The sequence below is a fragment of the Phyllostomus discolor genome, chromosome X (genome assembly GCF_004126475.2).
Source record: "Phyllostomus discolor isolate MPI-MPIP mPhyDis1 chromosome X, mPhyDis1.pri.v3, whole genome shotgun sequence".
Classification (NCBI taxonomy): Eukaryota; Metazoa; Chordata; class Mammalia; order Chiroptera; family Phyllostomidae; genus Phyllostomus; species Phyllostomus discolor.
This window is the reverse complement of record NC_050198.1, coordinates 11362165-11381848: the sequence shown is the minus strand read 5'-3', so window position 1 is coordinate 11381848 and position 19684 is coordinate 11362165. Positions and strand designations below refer to the sequence as shown.

The window sequence follows — 19684 nt, the reverse complement described above, 5'->3', positions numbered from 1 at the left end:
GGACCAAAAAAACTGGAATTATCTTCTAGAGGGCAGGCTCCTTATAGTACTGGTTTCCCCCACTAGGTGAGTATTCTAGAAACCCATCTGTATCAGTTTACCAGCTGGTGTTGTTGTGAGAGGCTGAGTTCTGCCTCAGTGAATTTTTTTTGAACACTCTTTCAATGCATTTGTCCATTTCATGATGGCTGATTTATGAGTGCACCTGCCCACATGGTGCTGAGTGTTCAGCAGTATTTTACCAAAAAAAGGCATGACCCCCATTCCCCACTCTCCCTATTTGCCTGATCTCACTCCCAGCAACTTTTTTTTTCTTCCCCCAGATGAAAAAAGTCCTCAAGGGGAAATGTTTTGCTAATGTGAAGGAGGTGAAACAAAAAATGGCAGAAGCACTAAAAGGCATCAAAATTGATGAATTCAAAACCGTTTTGAGCAGTAGAAAAAACATCTTGATAGGGGTATTTCCTAAAATGGAGAGTACTTTGAAGATGACTGGAGTTTAAACATGTAAGAATAAATACACAATTCTTATAAATAAGTTCTGGTTTTTTTGGTCCTCCCTCATAGAATTGTACACCTGAAGACTATATAATTGTATTAACCAATGTTACCCCAATGCATTTAATAAAAATAAAAAATAACAAGCCTGGCTGGTGTAGCTCAGTGGCTTGAGTGTGGGCTGTGAACCAAAGGATCACTGGTTTGATTCCTAGTCAGGGCACATGCCTGGGTTGAGGGCCAGGTCCCCAAAAGGGGACACATGAGAGGCAACCACACATTGATGTTTCTCTCCTTCTCTTTCTGCTTCCCTTCTGCTCTCTCTAAAAATAAATAAATAAAATCTTTAAAAAATAAAAAATAACCAAATGCAGCAAATGAGATAATAAGGAAAAGTTTTCTTTGGATTTAGAAAGAAGTCAACAGTGATGTTTCAGTGAAGTGGTACAAGCGGAGGCCAGATGGCAATAGGCTGAAGAACCTTTAGGAGGCAGGGAAGTAGGAGTTGACTGAGAGGAGAAGCAGATAGAATGTATAGTACCCCAAAGGTGGATAAATTAGGGTTCAGGGTTGAGAAATGCCAGCTTTTCTCCTTTCTAACTTCTTTCCTTTCGTCCTTCCCTTCATCCTTCTTTCCTTCCATTAATCCAATACGCCAAAACTTTTGGTTGGCTCATTCTTTTAAGATGGTAGCAACTTGCACTTAAATATAAATGGGAAAGGACCAATGGGAGAGGGTGAAAGCAATGGGGAAGATTGTGGGAGGGAATTACTTGAAGAGCTGGAGACACTGGGCTCCAGTGCACACATGGAAGACTTAGCTTCAGGTAGGAAAAGAGACACCTCTCCCATGTGGCGATGAGGAAGCTGGCAAGGATGTTTTGGGTAAGAAATAACTCATAAGTAGAAGGGTGTTGAAAGTTGAAAGCCTCCCTTTATCTGACTGTCTGTTTTCTCTGTGAAGGTGGAAGGAAAGTCATGGTAGTTTGCTTCTGGTCGGTACAAAAGTGTAATTATGGGATAGCCTGGGAAGTTGAGTCTAGCCCCAGGGTATTTCCTCTCTTCAGGCTCAGGGGGAGGTAGGGGGAGGTAGGGAAAGGTAGAAAGGGTAAGTGGTTCCTGATGAGATGTGGTAGTGATGAAAGGAAATGGATTTGTTCCCTTATTGCACCGGGGGTTCCACACTTATCCCCAAGGTCAAGGCAAATCCAGATCTGGAGCTCCAGGGGACCTGGACTGGCCCACAGCAAAAGGGTTGGGGCTTGGCAAGGCAACTATGATGTAGCTTGGTCTCTACTTCCTGGAGCCCACAGTCTCATTTCAACCTCAGTGTTGCCATTGAATTATTGCGTGGGCTTGAGCAAATCACTTCTCTCTAGACCTCAATTCCATCACCCACAATGTGTTGAATAAATTATCTTTTCTAGTTCCAAGACTGTGAATCTAGCTTCCATAGCCCCAGAACATTGTCTACCACAATGTACTCTGACCTGATGCTCCTATCAAAAAGTGAGGCTGGCCCTGGCCAGGTAGATCCGTTGGTTGGAGTGTCATCCCAGTGCACCAGGATTGTGGGTTCAAATGCCATTGGTGTGCATCTAGGAATCAACTAATTAATGTGTGGATGGGTAGAGCAATAGATCAATGCGTCAGTCTGCCTCTCTCTTTGTAAAAAAAAAAAAATCAATACATTTTAAGAAAAGGAAAAAAAAGCAGGGCTACCCCACTCCTCACCTCCTTTGGGCTTTGTCCATTTGGTGTAAAACCAGGTTGAAAGATCTTAAGGTAACACATATTGGCTAAATATGAATAACAAAGCATCACAAAATACTATGGAACTTTACATTATGTTGTATTAACTAATACAACATACAGTTCTGGTGTCTTCTGCTTTATTCTTCAGATGCTTCCTCAGAAAGGTTTTATGTTCTAGTTACTGTCCAAAGAAACCTAGGTCAAATCTCTTTTTAATATGAACAATAGCCTCCTAATTTTTCTGTGTCATAATACTGAAGTTCAAAATGCGCATACCTTGGAGATATGGCAGGTTTGGTTTGAGACCACTGCAATAGAGTACTTCAATAAAGCAAGTTATAGTCTTTTTGCTGGTGGAGGGTCTTACCTTCGATTTGTAAAAAACACAACGTCTGCGGAGCACAATAAAACAAAGTGCAATAAAACGGGGGATGCCTGCAATGGGTTCTCTTTGAGGCATGGCAGTATGGCATGGAACTACAGAGGCCTTGTCTAAGTGATACTATCCATCTGAGCTTGGGGTCCAAGTCCAGCAGTGAGTCAGGCCATAGTCTTGAACTCTGGCATCTTTCACTGGTGCTCACACAAAGCTTCTCAGAGCCCTTAGTGAAATAAATGTAGAAAAAGATTTATTTCATCTGATCACTGGGGGCAGGATGAAAAAAACAAAGCAAGGAAGGTAGGAACAAACTAAGTCATTGCAAGCTAGGCCTATTTTCTTCCAATAATCTCCCAGGTAACAGCCTCTACCTTGCTAGGATCTGATTACCCGTTGCTGGCCTCAGACCATAGCATTATTGTTTTAACATTCCTACCTTCCTCTTTATCCCAGCGTGAACCAAGTTGTATGGGAAGCTGGGGAAGCTGACCCTGCTTGGGGATAAAGAGACAGCTTAGCTCTCAACAGTCTTGAAGGCCCACTTGAAAACACAGTGATTAGAAAATAAAGCAGCGAGCCCTGGTAGCGTGAGCCTGCGTTATAATGTGCAGGGCCACACGGGGCCAGCCCATTGAGCAGGTTTCATTTTCATGCAACCTCCTCCCTCCCGCCAAAGTCTTTGACTTAGTGTTTTTGTTTTCTACTCAGTAATTTATGCCAATTGAACCTGACATCAATGTAAAAGGATGCTGAGGGTTATTTAAACGGGCATTTAAAGAAAAGTAACAACAACAATAATAATAGGTTAATAGAAGCATCATGAACGACGTGTATAGCCTATTGCCAACCAAATGATGTCAAAAGCCTGTTCCTGGTACACACAGGCTTCTGCGCTTCATTGCCAGTGTGCCTAATGTTGATCAGAGGCACAGTCACATAATACTAAAATCTATTTTATGTCCAATTTGTTTAGTGATGAGGTTAATTGTTCTGTACTGGGTTCAAGGCTACAGCTGTCACGCGTTTTTTCCCCCTGTGGGCAAATGGAAGCCTGGAACAACTATTTATAGTGCAAACTGTGCTGGGCACTGTGCTGAATACCTTATGTGTGTTATCTCATTAAACCAGGCGATAGACCTGTGAAGTAGGAATTACTATTCCCCATGTTCTAAGTGAGGAAGGCAGGAATTAAGTAATTCCCCAAAGATTGAATATGAACTGATAAAGCCAGGATTGAAAATTAGGTTTGTCTGACTTCTAAAGCCCCCTGTTTCGACTGCACACAGTTCTCCAATATCAATAAGCAAAGAATCACCTCAGGCTCCCAGGTGGTTCAGGAGCCAGATGCACTTTGAGCAATGTTGTATTTAGTTCTCTCAGGTTACATTTTTGACTTTCGGGACCAGGAGTGTAAACAAATCAGATGTCTAGGCTCTTTGTAGTGAATTTAGAAATTCAAAATAAGTGTTTTTGACCCAGCTCTTCCACTCCTAGGAAATTTGTACATATGGCCAACAAAAACCAATATTAGAATGTTCTAAGCAACATTATTCATAAACCCAAATGGGAAACTACCCAAATGCCTAGCAGAAGTAGAATGGATAAGTAAACCGTGGTACATCCACCCAATGTGACGCTACACAACAATGAGCATGACAAATCTACCACCACCTGCCAAAAATATGGATGACTCACAACTGTAATATTGAATGAAAGAAGCCAGGTACAAAAGAATATACACTACGTGATTCCATGTCTATAAAATATTTTTAAAGTAGGCAAAGCTAACCTATGGTGTTCGGAGTCAGGGTAGTGCAAAGGGCACAAGATAGAGGCTGGCGGTGGCTGGTGACTTGATCTGGCTGCCGTGGTGTGTTTAGCTTGTGCAAGTTCCTGGAGCCACATACTTAGGATATGTGCACGTTTCTATATGCTTTAATACAAACTTGAAAGATATTCTGACCACAGCAATGGAGAGAGTGTATATTCTACAACAGATTTCCCATTTCCAAACAATTTCTGGTAGGCTGATAGGTAACACTCTAAGGAATGATGTCTGATCCTACCTAAACTTAAAACAGCTTTAATGTGTTCAGGCCTTCCAGGAGTCAGTATGTCCAGTCCCAAAGAGAGCATATGTGAGCCCTTGAACTAAACTTGCCTTATTTCTAGGACCAGTCAAGCCCTAGTCAAGTAATCTATGAACTAAAATCAATGGTTCCCAGTCTATATGCTTTAAAAACAAACAAACAAACAAACAAACAATGGCCTGGTCTGGAGTTTTTAGACTCAGAAGGCAGTGGATAGCATTGGTTAGCTTGCAAGACTGCCTCAGGATAATCCTGCTGGAGGGAAAATTCTAGAAAACAGCTGGCCCCAAGCCACTTTATCAGGTTTTTAAAGGGAAGAAAAATAGAAGCTGTAATTAAAGCTATTTATTAGAACCCTCCCTATATTTGCCTATATCTTTATGAGATCTGGTTAACTTAATCTGCAAATCTTCCACAATCTTCCAGGATGGAACCCCAAAGAACTACATGTAAGAGAGCCAATAGAGGAAGGGTCATAGAAAGAAGATAGGTATTTCTCAAATAGGTGGGAGATCCAGGTGCAAGAGGAAAGCAGTCACCTCACTGACAGACTTACAGAATGTTTCTGTAAAATGCTGTTTTTATTAAAGAACTCATCCATTTTGCAGAATCAGTCTTCTTCGGACCATCTTTCTTTGGAAAATCTTTCTTCTTTGGAAGATCTTTTCTTTGGTGGCTCAGAAAAAAAGGTTTTATCATTGAAATAGCATCTAGCAAATACCTCAAGCTGAGACATGTTAGAAATATCTGTACTATCCAACTGTATAACAAACCTCCCACACTGCATAATTTATTCTAATGCTTGTTTCTTCCCATCTTCAGCAATGTTTTCTATATGTCGTTTAAATATATTTGCTGACAAAGGAATGCATTTTATTTTGACATCCATTTTTTTCTACACATTAGAGCAACCAGTTCTACTGTGGTGTGAAGAGCAGGTTTTTCTCTGATGAATCATGGGAGCTCAAGGCTTCTAAACATTTATCATTACATGTAACAACAGGATTTTGTGAACTACAGGACTGAGTATCACGTCTTGAAACCTTGCTGAAAAAGTCATAGAGGCTTGTCTTCATGTTCTGGATGCTTTCTTTTTAAGGATCACAGTAATTACAGTCATTTCATGCCATCATTAGCCAGTATCTCAAGGTCCAATATATGTTCCAGGTGAGGTTTAATGCTAATAGTAGCAGATATTTCAAATTGTCCTCTTTGTGACCATTTTTGACTCAGCTGTCTTCCTGTGAGGTCTGATTAGGTCACCACTTAGTAATGTGGCAGGTGGGGAACTCATGTAGGGTATAGAAGGACCAGCTCTGCCACTTTCCTACTGTTTGCTCCTTCTTATGTTCTTTGCTTTCCTATGTCATTGCAGGAAACGTTTTAAGCCACCTGCTGATCCTGTGAGTGCTGATTTAGTAGATAATGCAAGTAGATAATATAATCTACAAATTTACTTATTCAGGCCCAGGTGAGCTGCGTTGTATTGCGATAAGCTAAAAATAAATGAAAATGTCAGGCCCTCCTTCTCTATTGCATGTCTTCCCTTCTTCCTTGAGGACACCTTGTGGACTTTATGAGGCATAGATGGGGTGCCGGTATGAATCTGTATGTTAGAGTTAAATAGTAGTAATGCTTTTTTTTTAACATGAAAAGTAAATATCTAAGCATTTCTGTCCAACAGATTGTCTTGATATCCCACATCATAACACCCTGGTCTTGGTATTCTAAATCTTGCCTGTGGATCCAGCTGTGAGGGAGACAACCACATTTTCAGGCTACACATTTGGCCCCTTGTGGAAATGTGTTTCTGAACTGCATTTCGGTTCTGGGGCTCAGTCTTGCCTGGAGGGCACTACCAAGACAAACATTAAAAAACAGGATTGTCTGTACCTGGGCTGTTTTGGAGGATATCAGGTCACTACGCATTGCTCAACCTGCCCCTTATGGAGGCACCAGGGGAGGAATTTCTATAAAATTTGGAATCAGGAAATGCTGAGCTTCTTCTTGATAGTGGTTTTGGCTTTTTTTCCTCTTTCTTTTTTCTTCTTTTTCTTTTTTTTTTTCACTTAAATACAATATTAACTTCGTCTTCCTCTTTGCTTTGACTGCTGGGAGCCTAAAGCCACTCTGTGGCCCTCCTTTCTGAACTGCAGAGGACTATGATAGGTGTTCCTGTGTGCTTATTTCACCCCTGACCCCTCATATCTTGCAACTATTATTTTAAACTTTCAAATTGTATGTTTTAAAGTCACCTCAAGTACTTTGGGGAAGGAGATGGGATCTGAATAAGATATAAGACTGTTATTGATATTCATTATAAATTCCTTGTGCTCAATTGCTGAAGAAAAAAGTGATTTAGGGTTTGGAATTTTTAGCTCTAGGTAAGGATGATTATTTTCTATTGTGAATAGCATCTATTCATTTCATTAATCTAAGACGGCATTAATTATAAGATGAACTTCCATTTTAGAGGGGTTAAAATGTTAGAAAATTGCCTAACATTATTTCTGATTTTAAGATATTTCTTGTAAGATCCCCTTCCTCATCTCAGGGAGGTTAAAGTGTGGGTGTGTGTGGGGGGACTATGTACCCTTTACAATCAATGAAATGGGGTATATTTTTAAAAGATTTTGTTTGTTTGTTTTAGTGGGGAAGGGAGGGAGAAGGAGAGAGAGAGAAACATCAATGTGCGGTTGTCTCTCACAGGCCCCCTACTTGGGACCAGGCCTGCCACCTAGGCATGTGCCCTGACTGGGCATCGAACCAGTGACCCTTTGGTTTGTAAACTGGTGCTCAATCCACTGAGCCACACCAGCAAAATGCACTTTAAAAAGGCCTTAAGCCCTGGCTGGTGTGGTCAGTGGATTGAATGCCAGCCTACAAACCAAAGGGTCACTGGTTCGATGCCCAGTCAGGGTATATGCCTGGGTTGCAGGCCAGATCCTCAGTTGGGGGTGCATGAAAGGCAACCAAACATTGATGTTTCTTTCCCTCTCTTTCTCCCTCCCTTCCCCACTCTAAAAAATAATAAATAAATAAATGAAAATGCTATTTAAGATAATGTTTAAACTGTGCTATTGTTTTGCTTTTAATGAACTTCAAAATACTTGTTCTCAATAATAGAAAAAATGAGCAAAGGACAACTCAATCTTAGAAGAAAACACAAATGACTAATAAACAGTGGAAAAATGTTCAATCTTTCTTGTAATCAAAATAATGCAAATTGAAACAGCATGATACCATTTTTTGGTCTATACAATTGACAACAACAATACTCAGAGACAGTGAGATGGCAGCAAGAAAGGTGCTTTCATACATTGTAATGTCAGCATAAATAATGCAGCTTTTGTAGAAGGTAATTTACCAATATATGGTATTCTTCAAATATTTATACTGAAAATGTTCACACTCCTACTCTAAGTAATTCAGCTCCTAGGCCTCTATCCTAAGGAAAAAATCAGAGGTTTAGAATTATATTTAGCATGTTATTTATATTAGTAAAGCATAAACAACTTAATATTCAACAATAGAGAAATATTTAAGTAAATTTTGGTTTTCCCATCCAATGGACTGTTTTACAGCTATCAAAATTAGTGAGAGTTATATGGAAATATCTGGACCTTTTGTTCATTTGGCTGAGACCCTACAACTGCTCCTCCCCCCAAAATAGCCTGTTCATTAGAACAAGTAGTGAGGCTGAAGAGACTATTTAGATAATATGATACAGTAATCATAACATATTGAGTGAAAAAAACTGTCCAGGCAGTAGTAAGATTCCCAAGTTGTTAATATGTATATATAACATATTAGAATGCCTGAAAAGAAATGTAGAAAATGTTAACAACATTTAACATTTTAAATGTTGTGTTTGGGAAGTAGAATTCTTGATGACTTTTGCTCTCTTCTCCTTTTTCCCCTAGTTTTTATAATATGTATCATGATGATGATAAGAAAAATTGATAAGTGTATTTATTTGAGTTCCATTTTTGTCAACAGTCATTCTCTCTCCATTGACTTTGGCCAAAATGAAGGGGGCAGGGGGCTGGGTGGAGGTGGGCAAAAGGGGGGAAAATGGGGACATCAATACTAGTGCCAACAATAAAAGTGAAGTTTAAAAAGCTGTATCTGGAAAAATAAATCCCCCCCATTCAACAAATGTTTATTGAGGAACCTTCTATATGCCAGGTGTTGTCCTAGGAATTGGGGATATAGCAATGAATAGGACAGACCAAGTCCCTGTTTTCTTGGTGCTTCTACAGTCACTGGGGAAGACGGGCTATAAATATCACAATGGCCAAGAATCCACTGATTCCCCATCAGCTATAAGATCTGCTTTTTCTTTCCTCTGTCTTCAAAAGAGTAAAATAGGCTGATCCCAACTAAAATCAGGCTTTCAAAATATGTTCAGAGATGTGTAAATGCAAACACAACAACATGAGACTGAGGGATGAGATGTTGTAATGTCTTTTTGTAACTTCTGAGTTTGTGGTGCTGAAGCTGGTGAGTGCTGAGACAAAAGGCCTACCTGGGAGAAGTAGGGTCTTTCGCTGGTCCTGCCCATGTCTCCTTTGCATCTCCTGATTAAAATATTCTGTCACTGTAAAATTCCATCCTACTGGAAGGCATTCTTGAGATGGTTATGACTATTAACTATGGGGGATTTGCTTTTCAATTGATCTCTGCACTTCTCACATGCCTGGTCAACATTTGCTAGTTAACATTTAGTAAGCTTGCCATCATGCTGTTACATATACCACCCAAGTCAAGGCTCTGTCAAGACACAGACGCTCACTGTAGACAGGAAATTTGAAGAAAGTCTAATAAAGGGACTATTTACACAGGCATGAGAAGGGTTAAAGGAAACCTCAGGGGATCATATGTACCCTTGGCCTGGAAACATTGAGGGGTTGCCACTCCTGGGTGTGAAGAGGCAAGTGGAGACTGTGATTATCAGAACTTCACAGAGTGCTCTAGAAAGAGGGCCTCCTCACAGAAGCTGTGGGTTTCATTAAAAGAATGGAACCAACATACTGCCTCCTAGCAGGTAGGAAGCCAGGGAGACAAATACCCTGAGTTCACTCTTGTCTGCCCTCCAGTGTTTTGCATGCACTTCCCATGGACCCAATCCAACTGGAAGCAGGAAGGCAACCAGAGCCTATTGGTGCAGCCCATACAGGATGCCATACAGAGAAGAGTAGAGAAGGGTAGGAAGAGAGTGGATTCTAGAGAGGCAAAAAGGAAGGAATTAATCACACATACATGATTTCATTTACTCCTCACAACAGCTTTATGAAGTAAAGTAGTAGTTCATGTTATTATCCCCCTTTTATAAATGATGATACTGAAGATTACAGGTGTTAAGAACCAGCAATTTTCTAAAAATCTAATTTAAAAAATCAAATGGGTTAAAGCTAGGATTTGAACTCAGGTCTGAGTGGATTGCCTCACTGTAGGTAAGAACAGCTTAGCTTAAAAAAGCAGTTCTGTGGTTGGCTGTCACTAGCAGCAGTACTATGCTAAGTTCTGATTGGGTGATGGGTTGTCTGTCTAATTGGTCCAGTTGTCAGTCAGTGATGCATACTGCATAAGTACAGGTCCTACTGACCATTTTTCATGCTCAAATAATATTTGCATTGTACATTTTATGTAGTGCCTAATAGCTTTTGTTCTAATATTTGGCAATGTCCAGGTAAACACATTCTGCCAGTGAAATGTCCAATATCTAATGTCTTCACATTTATTTTTATTTTTTTAAAGATTTTATTTATTTATTTATTTTTAGAGAGGGGAAGGAGGGAGGGAGGGAGGGGGAGAGAGAGAGAGAGAGAGAGAGAGAGAGAGAGAGAGAAACATCAATGTGTGGTTGCTGGGGGTTATGGCCTGCAACCCAGGCATGTACCCTGACTGGGAATCGAACCTGCGACACTTTGGTTCACAGCCCGCACTCAGTCCACTGAGCTACACCAGCCAGGGCTCACATTTATTTTGTTAAATAATATTTTTTACTAATGTTCAAATAGAGTTGTCTCATTTTCCCACCACCACTTTCTCCCACTCCACCCACCTCCCACCCTCAATCCTATCCCCCTTTGGCTTTGTCCATGAGTCCTTTATACATGTTTATTGATGACCCTTTCCCTTCTTTCCCCTGTTACTTCTGTCCTCCCTCCCCTAATGTCTTCACCTTTAAAAAGCCTGATGGGAATATGGCTTTGATATGTTACTATGGTGCAGTTAACATAACCAGAACTTGCATGACAAATAGGCAACATATTCACATGCAATGACTTGGGTATCTTAAATTAGGTAGAAAGAGTGTAGCTCCAAGTCTATGCCCTGGCAAGACCCATGCACATGTGAGGTCCAGGGCACTGGGCCAGGGTTTCTTAACCCTTTAAATCCTTGCTGTCTTTGGCCAAACCTGAAAATTTCATGTGCCACCCCAGCTGGTGTGTGCCTCAGTGGATTTAGTGCCGGCCTGCAAACCAAAGGGTCGCTAGTTTGATTTCTAGTCAGGGCACATGCCTGGGTTGCGGGCCAGGTCCCCAGTAGGAGGCATGATAGAGGCAACCATACATTGATGTTTCTCTCCCTCTCTCCCTCCCTTTCCCTCTCTCTAAAGATAAATAAGAACTCTTTAATAAAATTTCACATGCCTCCCCAAGCCAGAAGGTGGAATATGGCTTCCCGGGGGAGGGGGGTGGGATATAGTCTATTGTCTGAGGATCTCTACCTGTCCAGAGGCTTAATTTCTGTGGCTTGTATGTTGAACAGGGTAAGGTTTTTCCCAAGTGTAAAATTAATGAAAATTAAATATGCCTTTTCTTTTTTTTTTTTTTTAAGATTTTATTTATTTATTTTTAGGGAGGGAAAGGAGGGAGAGAGAGAGAGAGAGAGAGAGAGAGAGAGAGAGGGAGAGAGAGGGGGAGAAACATCAATGTGCGGTTGCTGGGGGTTATGGCCTGCAACCCAGGAATGTACCCTGGCTGGGAATCGAACCTGGGACACTTTGGTTCCCAGCCCGCGCTCAATCTGCTGAGCTACGCCAGCCAGGGCAAATATGCCTTTTCTAACCAACACCTCCCCCTATTCTAAAATGGCCACCCTTCAAATTGAGGATTGCTGCCCCAGAGCCAATTCTGTTCCTTCCTTTCATATTTATCTTTTCTGTTTATTCACCCTGCAAACATCTAGATCAAAAGAAACACATAGAATGTGCTAGGAAACACTTGACAGTCTGATCTTGGTGATTTGGACTCTAAGCTGAGGCTTGCCATAACTATATGTAAATCATCTAACCCACTTCATTAAATCTGGGTAAAAATATGGCCACATGCTTTTGGTTTTTTGATTGTCTGCACCCTCTTTTCTAATTATCAAGAAATCCAGTATCTCCTTTTTGAGCCCCTCCATCCTAACTGTCTGAGAATCCTGAAAGTTTCCTCAGTTTAAAGGGAGTCAAAAAGGTAACTGAGTCTGAGGTATCTACTGCTGCAGTTGTTTCCTGTTGCCACTTGATGTCGCTGTTGAGGAGAGGTCCTGTACCATTCAATGGAGATGGTACCTGCTTTACCCAGTTGTGGTACAAATTAAAAGGGCTGCTAATATAGTTCAAGTGCTTAGTATATAGATAGATATCCATGGTACTAAGTAGACACTCAGAGATTTAGTTTTATGTTACTGGGCCCCAGTTTTATGCCTACCCAGAGGATCTCTGGAACCATCCCAGCTGTGGCGAATGGTGAGGAACAGGTGGAGGAGGCCTGGGTCAACTGCGGGCTGATGTAGATAGAGTCTGGAGGCCAGGGTGGACCAGTCCCTGCTCCTCTCTAAAGCCCCTGGCTGTCTTAGTCCCATTGTCCTGAGGTTGGTCTGCCTCTTGTAGGTGGAAGAGACAGAACCTGAGTAGTATAGAATTCCTCGTAAATCAAATGATTTGTTCTGGCTCAGAGAAGGAGTAGTTCTAGGGTGTTCAAACAAAAAATAAATACTGTCTCAGCTCACAGGGCGGGTTGGTGGGAGCTGGGCCTTAACCAAGATCTCCCTGAATGCAGAGCTTGACTTTCAACCCAGGGAGTATTCTGCCTCATTTTGGAAGGTGATGTTCTAGAGAGCAAGGCTGTGGCTCATTTATTTTTACATTTTCCCCATTCCAAGTACGATGCCTTGTACATACCAAGAAATACCCCTTCTCCATGTCAACTGCTATTACAGATGCTCAGGTGCTTGTAAGCATACATGTACATGTGCACACACGCACATACAAACACAAACTCTTTCTGCTTTCCATTTCTTTGCTTCTCCCTTTGTCCTACTTCTAGGCTACAATAATTAAGAACAAAAGGCACAAGAAAAGGACAAAATGCACAGTGCACATAAACATTTTCCTCATCTTTGAGTAGCTATTGTTGCTTTACAACTTTCTGTATTTCTGCTTTAATTACCATGTTTCACACCCTCTAGAGTACACCTTGGAAGAGGACAACACCCTATGACTTTAATAAGCTTTGTGACTAGCACATAAAATATCCCCAAATAATAATTTTAGATCATGTGAAAAAGATTCACTGTTCACATATATTAAAGGTTAGTGATCGTACACCTGAAACTTGTATAAATGTGTTAACCAGTGTCACCTTAATAAATTCAATAAAAAGGAAAAAAAGATTAATGAATCATTAACATAAGAACCCCATTTGCTAATCTGTTTACCAATTTGGGCTGTGTCCTGGAAGTTCATTCAGAGTCAATTTGCTTCTTTTTATGGGGAACTACATTATCTATTATATCATAATATAAAGTATTATATATCATGATATATAATAATGAATACTAATAGCAGTAATAATAATTGCCACAATTTATTGAATAGCAGGTACTTGACATAATTATCTCTATTTTTCACATCAACCCTACAAGATGGGTATCCATTTTATAGGTAAAACTGAAATTCAACTAAATTAAGGAACATCCTTTTAAGAGCACACAAGGGCAAATACATTTCTTGCCCCAGTAACAGTGCCTGCTAAAGGGGCAATGACAGGTCACCCATAATATCCCTTGCCACTCCCCCTCCACTCACCAGCCACAGCTGGTGGGCACCTGATTCCATGCAGGCTAATTGTGGTTGTGGCCTGGTTGGAACACATGAGCTTGGCTAATCTGAGTCTCCCTTAGGAATTTGAATGGGGAAACATGGAAACAGTAAGTTGGTAGGAGCAAGCAGGAGCTGGGACTGAAAGGCTCAATCTGCAACTGATGAATGAGTGTTAGGAAGGGAGGCCGAGGAGCCCATGATGTGTCCCATGCAAACCAAAGCTTATGGGACAGTGGAAGGCACGCAGAGACTTAAATGCAGTGGAAGGATATAGGATAAATGGGTGTGGGACAGAAAGAATCACATGCAGAGAGCAGCCAGGTCAGTGCAGAGTTCTTTGGGGCCAGGCGCTGCCCCTTCCCCCACCCTCCCAGTTTCTGTGCCAGGTAGCCTTAAAAGAACCCTCATCTCTTGAGCTAACTTTAGTGGGTGTCAGGTCATTTCAACCAGGAGAGCCAATTGAGAATACATATCCTGTAAGTTCTGCAAAAGGGATTGGGACCCCAGTTTTGCGGCTATGGAGCCTCTGTTCTTGTCACTGTACCTCTTTGGCATATTACAAATGCTGCCCTGGCCCACCATGGCCCACAAGGTCACCTTAATGTATCTGAAAAAGAACCAATAATGGACTCAAGTTTCCTGAATCCATGTCCCAAGTTTTGGTCTGCTTTCAGAGGCCTGAATGGGATGGTGGGGGTTAAGAGTCTTGGGCAATTGGGAGGTCTCCAAACAACTCTGGGGCAGGACTCCAGCTTCCAGGGAGGAAGATGCTATAATGCAGGTGGGTGGGAAGGGGACAGGATGGGTTCTTGGCAATACAGAGGAGAACAGGGACTCCTCCAGTATGGGAGCTGGTCTTATCCCTACTTGCACCCCCAATTCTAAGATTGAGCCTGACATTTATTTGAATGAGCATATGGATGAGTGAATGAATAAATGAATGGCAGAGGTGGGTCACAGCCCCTCTTCAAATGTATGGATCATTCTTCCATTGAGTTTTGCCAGGTTAAGGAACACCTGTGTCTATCTCTAAGAAGCGATCTATGCAATAATATAAGTAATGTTTACAGTAACTTCAGCTTAAAAAATACCAAGGTAGATGTAGTGACCAGGATAATGATATAGTTCAAAGGCTACAAATGGACAACTCTGGATTGCATTTGCCCTGTTTACAAAAACACCACACGCTTTGTCTTTCTCTGTCTGGAGAGAGTGAGGTTTTCATTTTAAGAGGCTGACTAAAAAATGCAGAGCCACTTCCTGGGCATGCTTCCAAGTGACTACATCTCTCTTGCAGAGCTCCCTGGAGCCCCAGCCCCAGCTGCCTGGGGCGGGGCCTCCAGCCGTTGGTGGCTGTTGGAGCTACCACAGGAGCAGTTATCTGCAGCCCGCCAGAAATACTGTGCTTTTAGGTCCCAGGGAACAGATAACGTCTTTGGCCTTTGCACTGAAGAGACATCAGATCTTGTGATTGGTCAGGCTGCTGTGTGTGAAATACAGATGTCTCACATTGCTGAGTATGGCATTCCTTCCAGATGAGTACCCCAGGGTGTGGGTAAGTCTTATTTCTTGAAGCCTGCCCTTACTGGTTGTGAAATATTCAAAGCTGAGCTTTGTGACTTTCCAAGGGCATGACTTAGCATACCTCCTAATCCTGCTGAGCCTCAGTTTCCTTTTCTGTGAAATAGAGATGGTATTATGCTATACTATAGAAGGCTAGAAGGAGCTAGCCATCACAGGGTGTTGTGAGGCCTAAAAGAATTAATATACCCAGAGTACCTCATCTGGTGCCTGGCATATAGTAAACACAAAAGAGCTCTCATTATTTCTGAAGCAACAGTTTAAAAAAAAAAGGTTTCAGTGCCAATGTCCCTGTTTTTATTTCTAGCAGTACAATATTTCTCTAAAAGACTCAGTGGATATATTCTACTTCTTGATCATACCTGTGTAGCGAACAGAAATAAAACTGCCGGGGAAGTTAGTGCCTAAGGAAAGTTTGTCAGACTGTATTCCCTTTCTCTCTTTCCTTTCTAGACTCTGACTGCTCCTGCTCCATTTGCAGACGAAGTCAGCTGCCAGTGCCAAGCGCCCCATGAAAAACTGACCATTGCTCAAGCCCGCCTAGGAACACCAGGTGAGGCTGGACTTCCCCTCCGAAGGGGCCCTGTCTTGACATCCAAAGTAGCAGAAAGGCCCATGATCATTTGAGCAGCACTCACCATCAATCAGAGTTGAATTTAGAGATTATAACACAGCGCAAGGGTAACACCGACAGTAATAAATGCGACAAAGCAAAGTAGCCAAGGAAAAGATACAGCGAGATGTCAGTGTTGGAGCCCCAGCTCTGCCATGTAGTAGTTCTGCAGTCTTGAGCAAGTCACAAGAATGATCTAAATGTTTCCTCATGTGTGAACAGGGACGATGATGATGCCTGCTTCACAGGTTTTTGTGACAACTAGGCTCGGTTAAAAACTCTGAAGCATTTTTTAACCTGTGAAGGCTTATACAAACCTAAGCTGCATAATTATTACCATTCTTAAAAGTCTGTGTTGTGAAAACGTTTTTCCAGGTGTGCCTTAAATTAAAGAGCTAGGAGTTTGTTCATTCATTCACTCCTCTAGTGGATACCAACCAGAGTTGGATAGGGAAGAGATTTAAAAAGAACTCTAAGGTACTGCCTCTGTTTCCCACAAGCTTCATTATAAAGAGACAAGACAACTAGATATGAAATAAACTCACCAATAGCGTGCATGGGTGTATTTAGGGCAGCAATTTTCAACTGGCGTGCTGCAAAGATTTTTAAAACTTGCAATACCTGACTGTTTAGTCAGGGGCACTGACCTTTTTTCCCTTAGATTGTCAAATGGAAAAAAAAAAAAAGACAATGGCCAACACAATAATAGCTGGCAACAAATATTTTTTTTGTCAGATTGGCAAAATGTGCTGCAGAATTTTAGTAATTAGTTTATGTGTGCCATGAGATGAAAAAGGTTGAAAATCACTGGTTGAGGGGTTAAATCATACAACACAGATGAAAATTGATGGTTTTAAGAAAGGCCGATTCATTCGGCCTGGAGCAGTCAGGCTACCTCAGCTGATACTTTTGGGAAAAGTAAGATTTGGATAATGTGGGCAGAAAAGGGAAAGGTATTCTGGGCAAGTGGAACAGGAACAGTGAAGGCGTGCAGGTAGCGAGCTGCGCAGCAGTAAATGAATGGTGTTCCATTTAGTTGGGATGGAGTGGAAAATCACACTGATTAGCCATGTAAGATGGCTCCAGAACAAACATCCCAAGTTTAAAAGAATCCATGGGACAAAGGACAGCCTTCTTAATAATAACAACAATGGATATTTATTAACCGTTTACTATTAAGTTCTTTACCTGTATCATGTCATTTCACTGTCAACACTATGTGGTTAGTACTTTTAGCATATCACAGGTGAGGAAATGAAGGCTTTATTTCCTATAAACGAGAGACTGTGAATCCGCCCAGGATTATTCAGCTAGTAAGTGGCACTGGGTCTTATCCCTGAGCACACATCAGAATCACCTGGAGGGCATATGCAAACACAGATGGCTGGCCTTCACCCCCAGTGTCTCTGATTCAGTCCAACTGGGGTGGGGCCTAAGAATTTGCCTCTCTAGCAAGTTCCCAGGTGATGCTTCTGCTGAGGGACTACACTTGGAGAACAAATGGTAAGTAGCAAAACTCAGATTTGATCTCAAACCTCTTTGTGTTCCAGCTTGCTCTCTCATCCATGACACTGCCTCCTCTTTAAGAGTACAGTGGGTCCTTTAATAAAGTCATTTTCCTCAATGTTGCTTCGTCATAACATTGAAAGAGGGAGCTCCTACCCTACCTATCAGCATGGATGGAACTAGAGAGCATTATGCTAAGTGAAATAAACCAGGTGGGAAAAGACAAATACCATATGCTCTCACCTATAAGTAGAACCTAATCAACAAAACAAACAAACAAACAAATGAGCAAAATAGAATCAGAGGAACCAAACTCTTGTTTATATCAATTAGCCAATGTTAAAACTGGTTTCATTATACAGTGTTTCACTTAAAGTCACAGAAGCTATTGACAATGTTAAGTGAGGACTGTAGCTTGGAGAGAGTGAGGTAAGGAAGAGAGCAGGCCAAATTAGTAAGCTTTTTTGTTACTTCTTTTGAGAAAGGCAAGAAGTGGCTTAGGGCAGTAGTTCACAGCAGCTAAACCACTTGTTCCCCATCCTTCAGTGTGCAACGAATCACCTGGTAAGTTTGTTAAAGAAGCAAATTTCCTGCTGTCTCACCACCACCACTAAATCTGGGTTGAGGTCCAGGCACCTGCATTTTTAATGAATAGCCTAGGTAAATCCAAAAGATGAAATGAAAGTCCAGGTAGTTGTGAAGAGAACAGATTTGACCTAAAGTTAAAGGATGAGCTTTAGGCCCAAGGAGAAAACAAAGCTTTTTCTAGGGAAAGGTAAGCCAAATCTAACTTACTCTAAATCTGCCAGGTGCTCTTTCCTCCAGGGGTGTCCAGCCTTTTGGCATATCTGGGCCACACTGGAAGAAGAGTTGTCTTGGGCCACACATTAAATACATTGCGATACATAATCACAAAAAAGTCTCGTCATGTTTTAAGTAAATTTACAATTTTGTGTCAGGCTGCATTCATAGCCATCCTGAGATGCATGCGGCCTACAGGCCACAGGTTGGATGCCCTGCATGTGTCTCATTTAGTTTTTGCAAAAACTGTGTGTGATGGGTGTTAGTGTATCCTTTCTACAGATGAGGCAAATGAGATTTGGAGAACTGAAAAGTTATTTGTCAAATTTCCTAGCTGAGTGGGTAGAGCTAGGATTTGACCCCAACTATCTTTCACCTCAAAACCTGCTTTGTCCTCCACATTGGGCTGCCCTGTGGAACACAAGCCACAGCAGACCATGGAGGTCAGAGAAAACATGCTCGGGCATTGAACTGGAGGTTGGAAGGTATAGTAACAAGACAGGCAGAAAGTACCTGTGATCTTCTGCAGTGGCTGGGTTGTCTGTTGTGCTCACTGCTGTTTCACCAGTACCTGGAGGTATGCTTGTCAAGTACTGTGTGTTCAGTAAATATTTCATGAGTGAATGAATGACTGGAAGTTTGGGACAAGAGAAGGAGCTTGTTTTCTAGAAATAGAATTAGCCATGGCTGGTGTGACTCAGTGGATTGAGCACCAGCCTGCAAACCAAAGGGTCACTGGTTCAGTTCCCAATCAGGGCACATGCCTGGGTTGCAGGCCAGGTCCCCAGTAAGGGGTGTGTGAGACACAGCCATACATTGCTGTTTCTCTTCCTTTCTCTCACCCTTCCCTCTCTCTAAAAACAAGTAAAGAAAATCTTTAAAACATAGAATTACTGAGAACTGGTCCAATGCTTTGAGCCAGCATCAAGCCAATTAACTGGGTGAGATCAGGTGCCTGTACGTTGCCTAACTGCCAAGCAGTTTAAACACAGAGAATAAAGCTAGAATAAGATGGTGTTACATTTTGAAAGAGCTGTGCAGTGGGCTCTGTTGAACATGGGTCACTGAAGAGGAATGAGACAGGAAAGCTGAGCTCCTAGTCTTAGAAGTTCTCCCCTCTTATCTCAGGTGATGACCCTAGGAAGTTATGCAAGAGGATCTGTGATGTTGATGGGCACCTAGCTGGGGAACTTCAGTTAAAAATTCCTTTATATAGAAACGTTAGTTCTTTCATTATCTGGAATGCCCTGATAACCATTGTTTTATTAGAGCAATGGTCCTCAAAGTTCAGCATACTACTTAGAATCCCCTGGAGGGCTTATTAAAACAGACAGCAACTCCTGATTGGATAGGTCTGGGGT

General features: G+C 41.7%; 1 protein-coding gene across 4 annotated transcripts in view; it reads left to right on the top strand.

Moving 5' to 3' along the window:
- Window positions 1-19684, top strand: part of PCYT1B (phosphate cytidylyltransferase 1, choline, beta) — a 107842-nt gene that overhangs the window by 36697 nt on the left and 51461 nt on the right. For 3 of the 4 annotated variants that reach the window (XM_036016714.1, XM_036016715.1, XM_028522859.2), the window contains exon 2: window positions 15857-15956. In XM_036016714.1, the coding sequence (XP_035872607.1) occupies window positions 15857-15956 (100 nt within the window). Of the gene's footprint in view, window positions 1-15218; window positions 15378-15856; window positions 15957-19684 lie in introns of those variants that run through there. The other variant, XM_028522860.2, reaches the window with a different exon arrangement.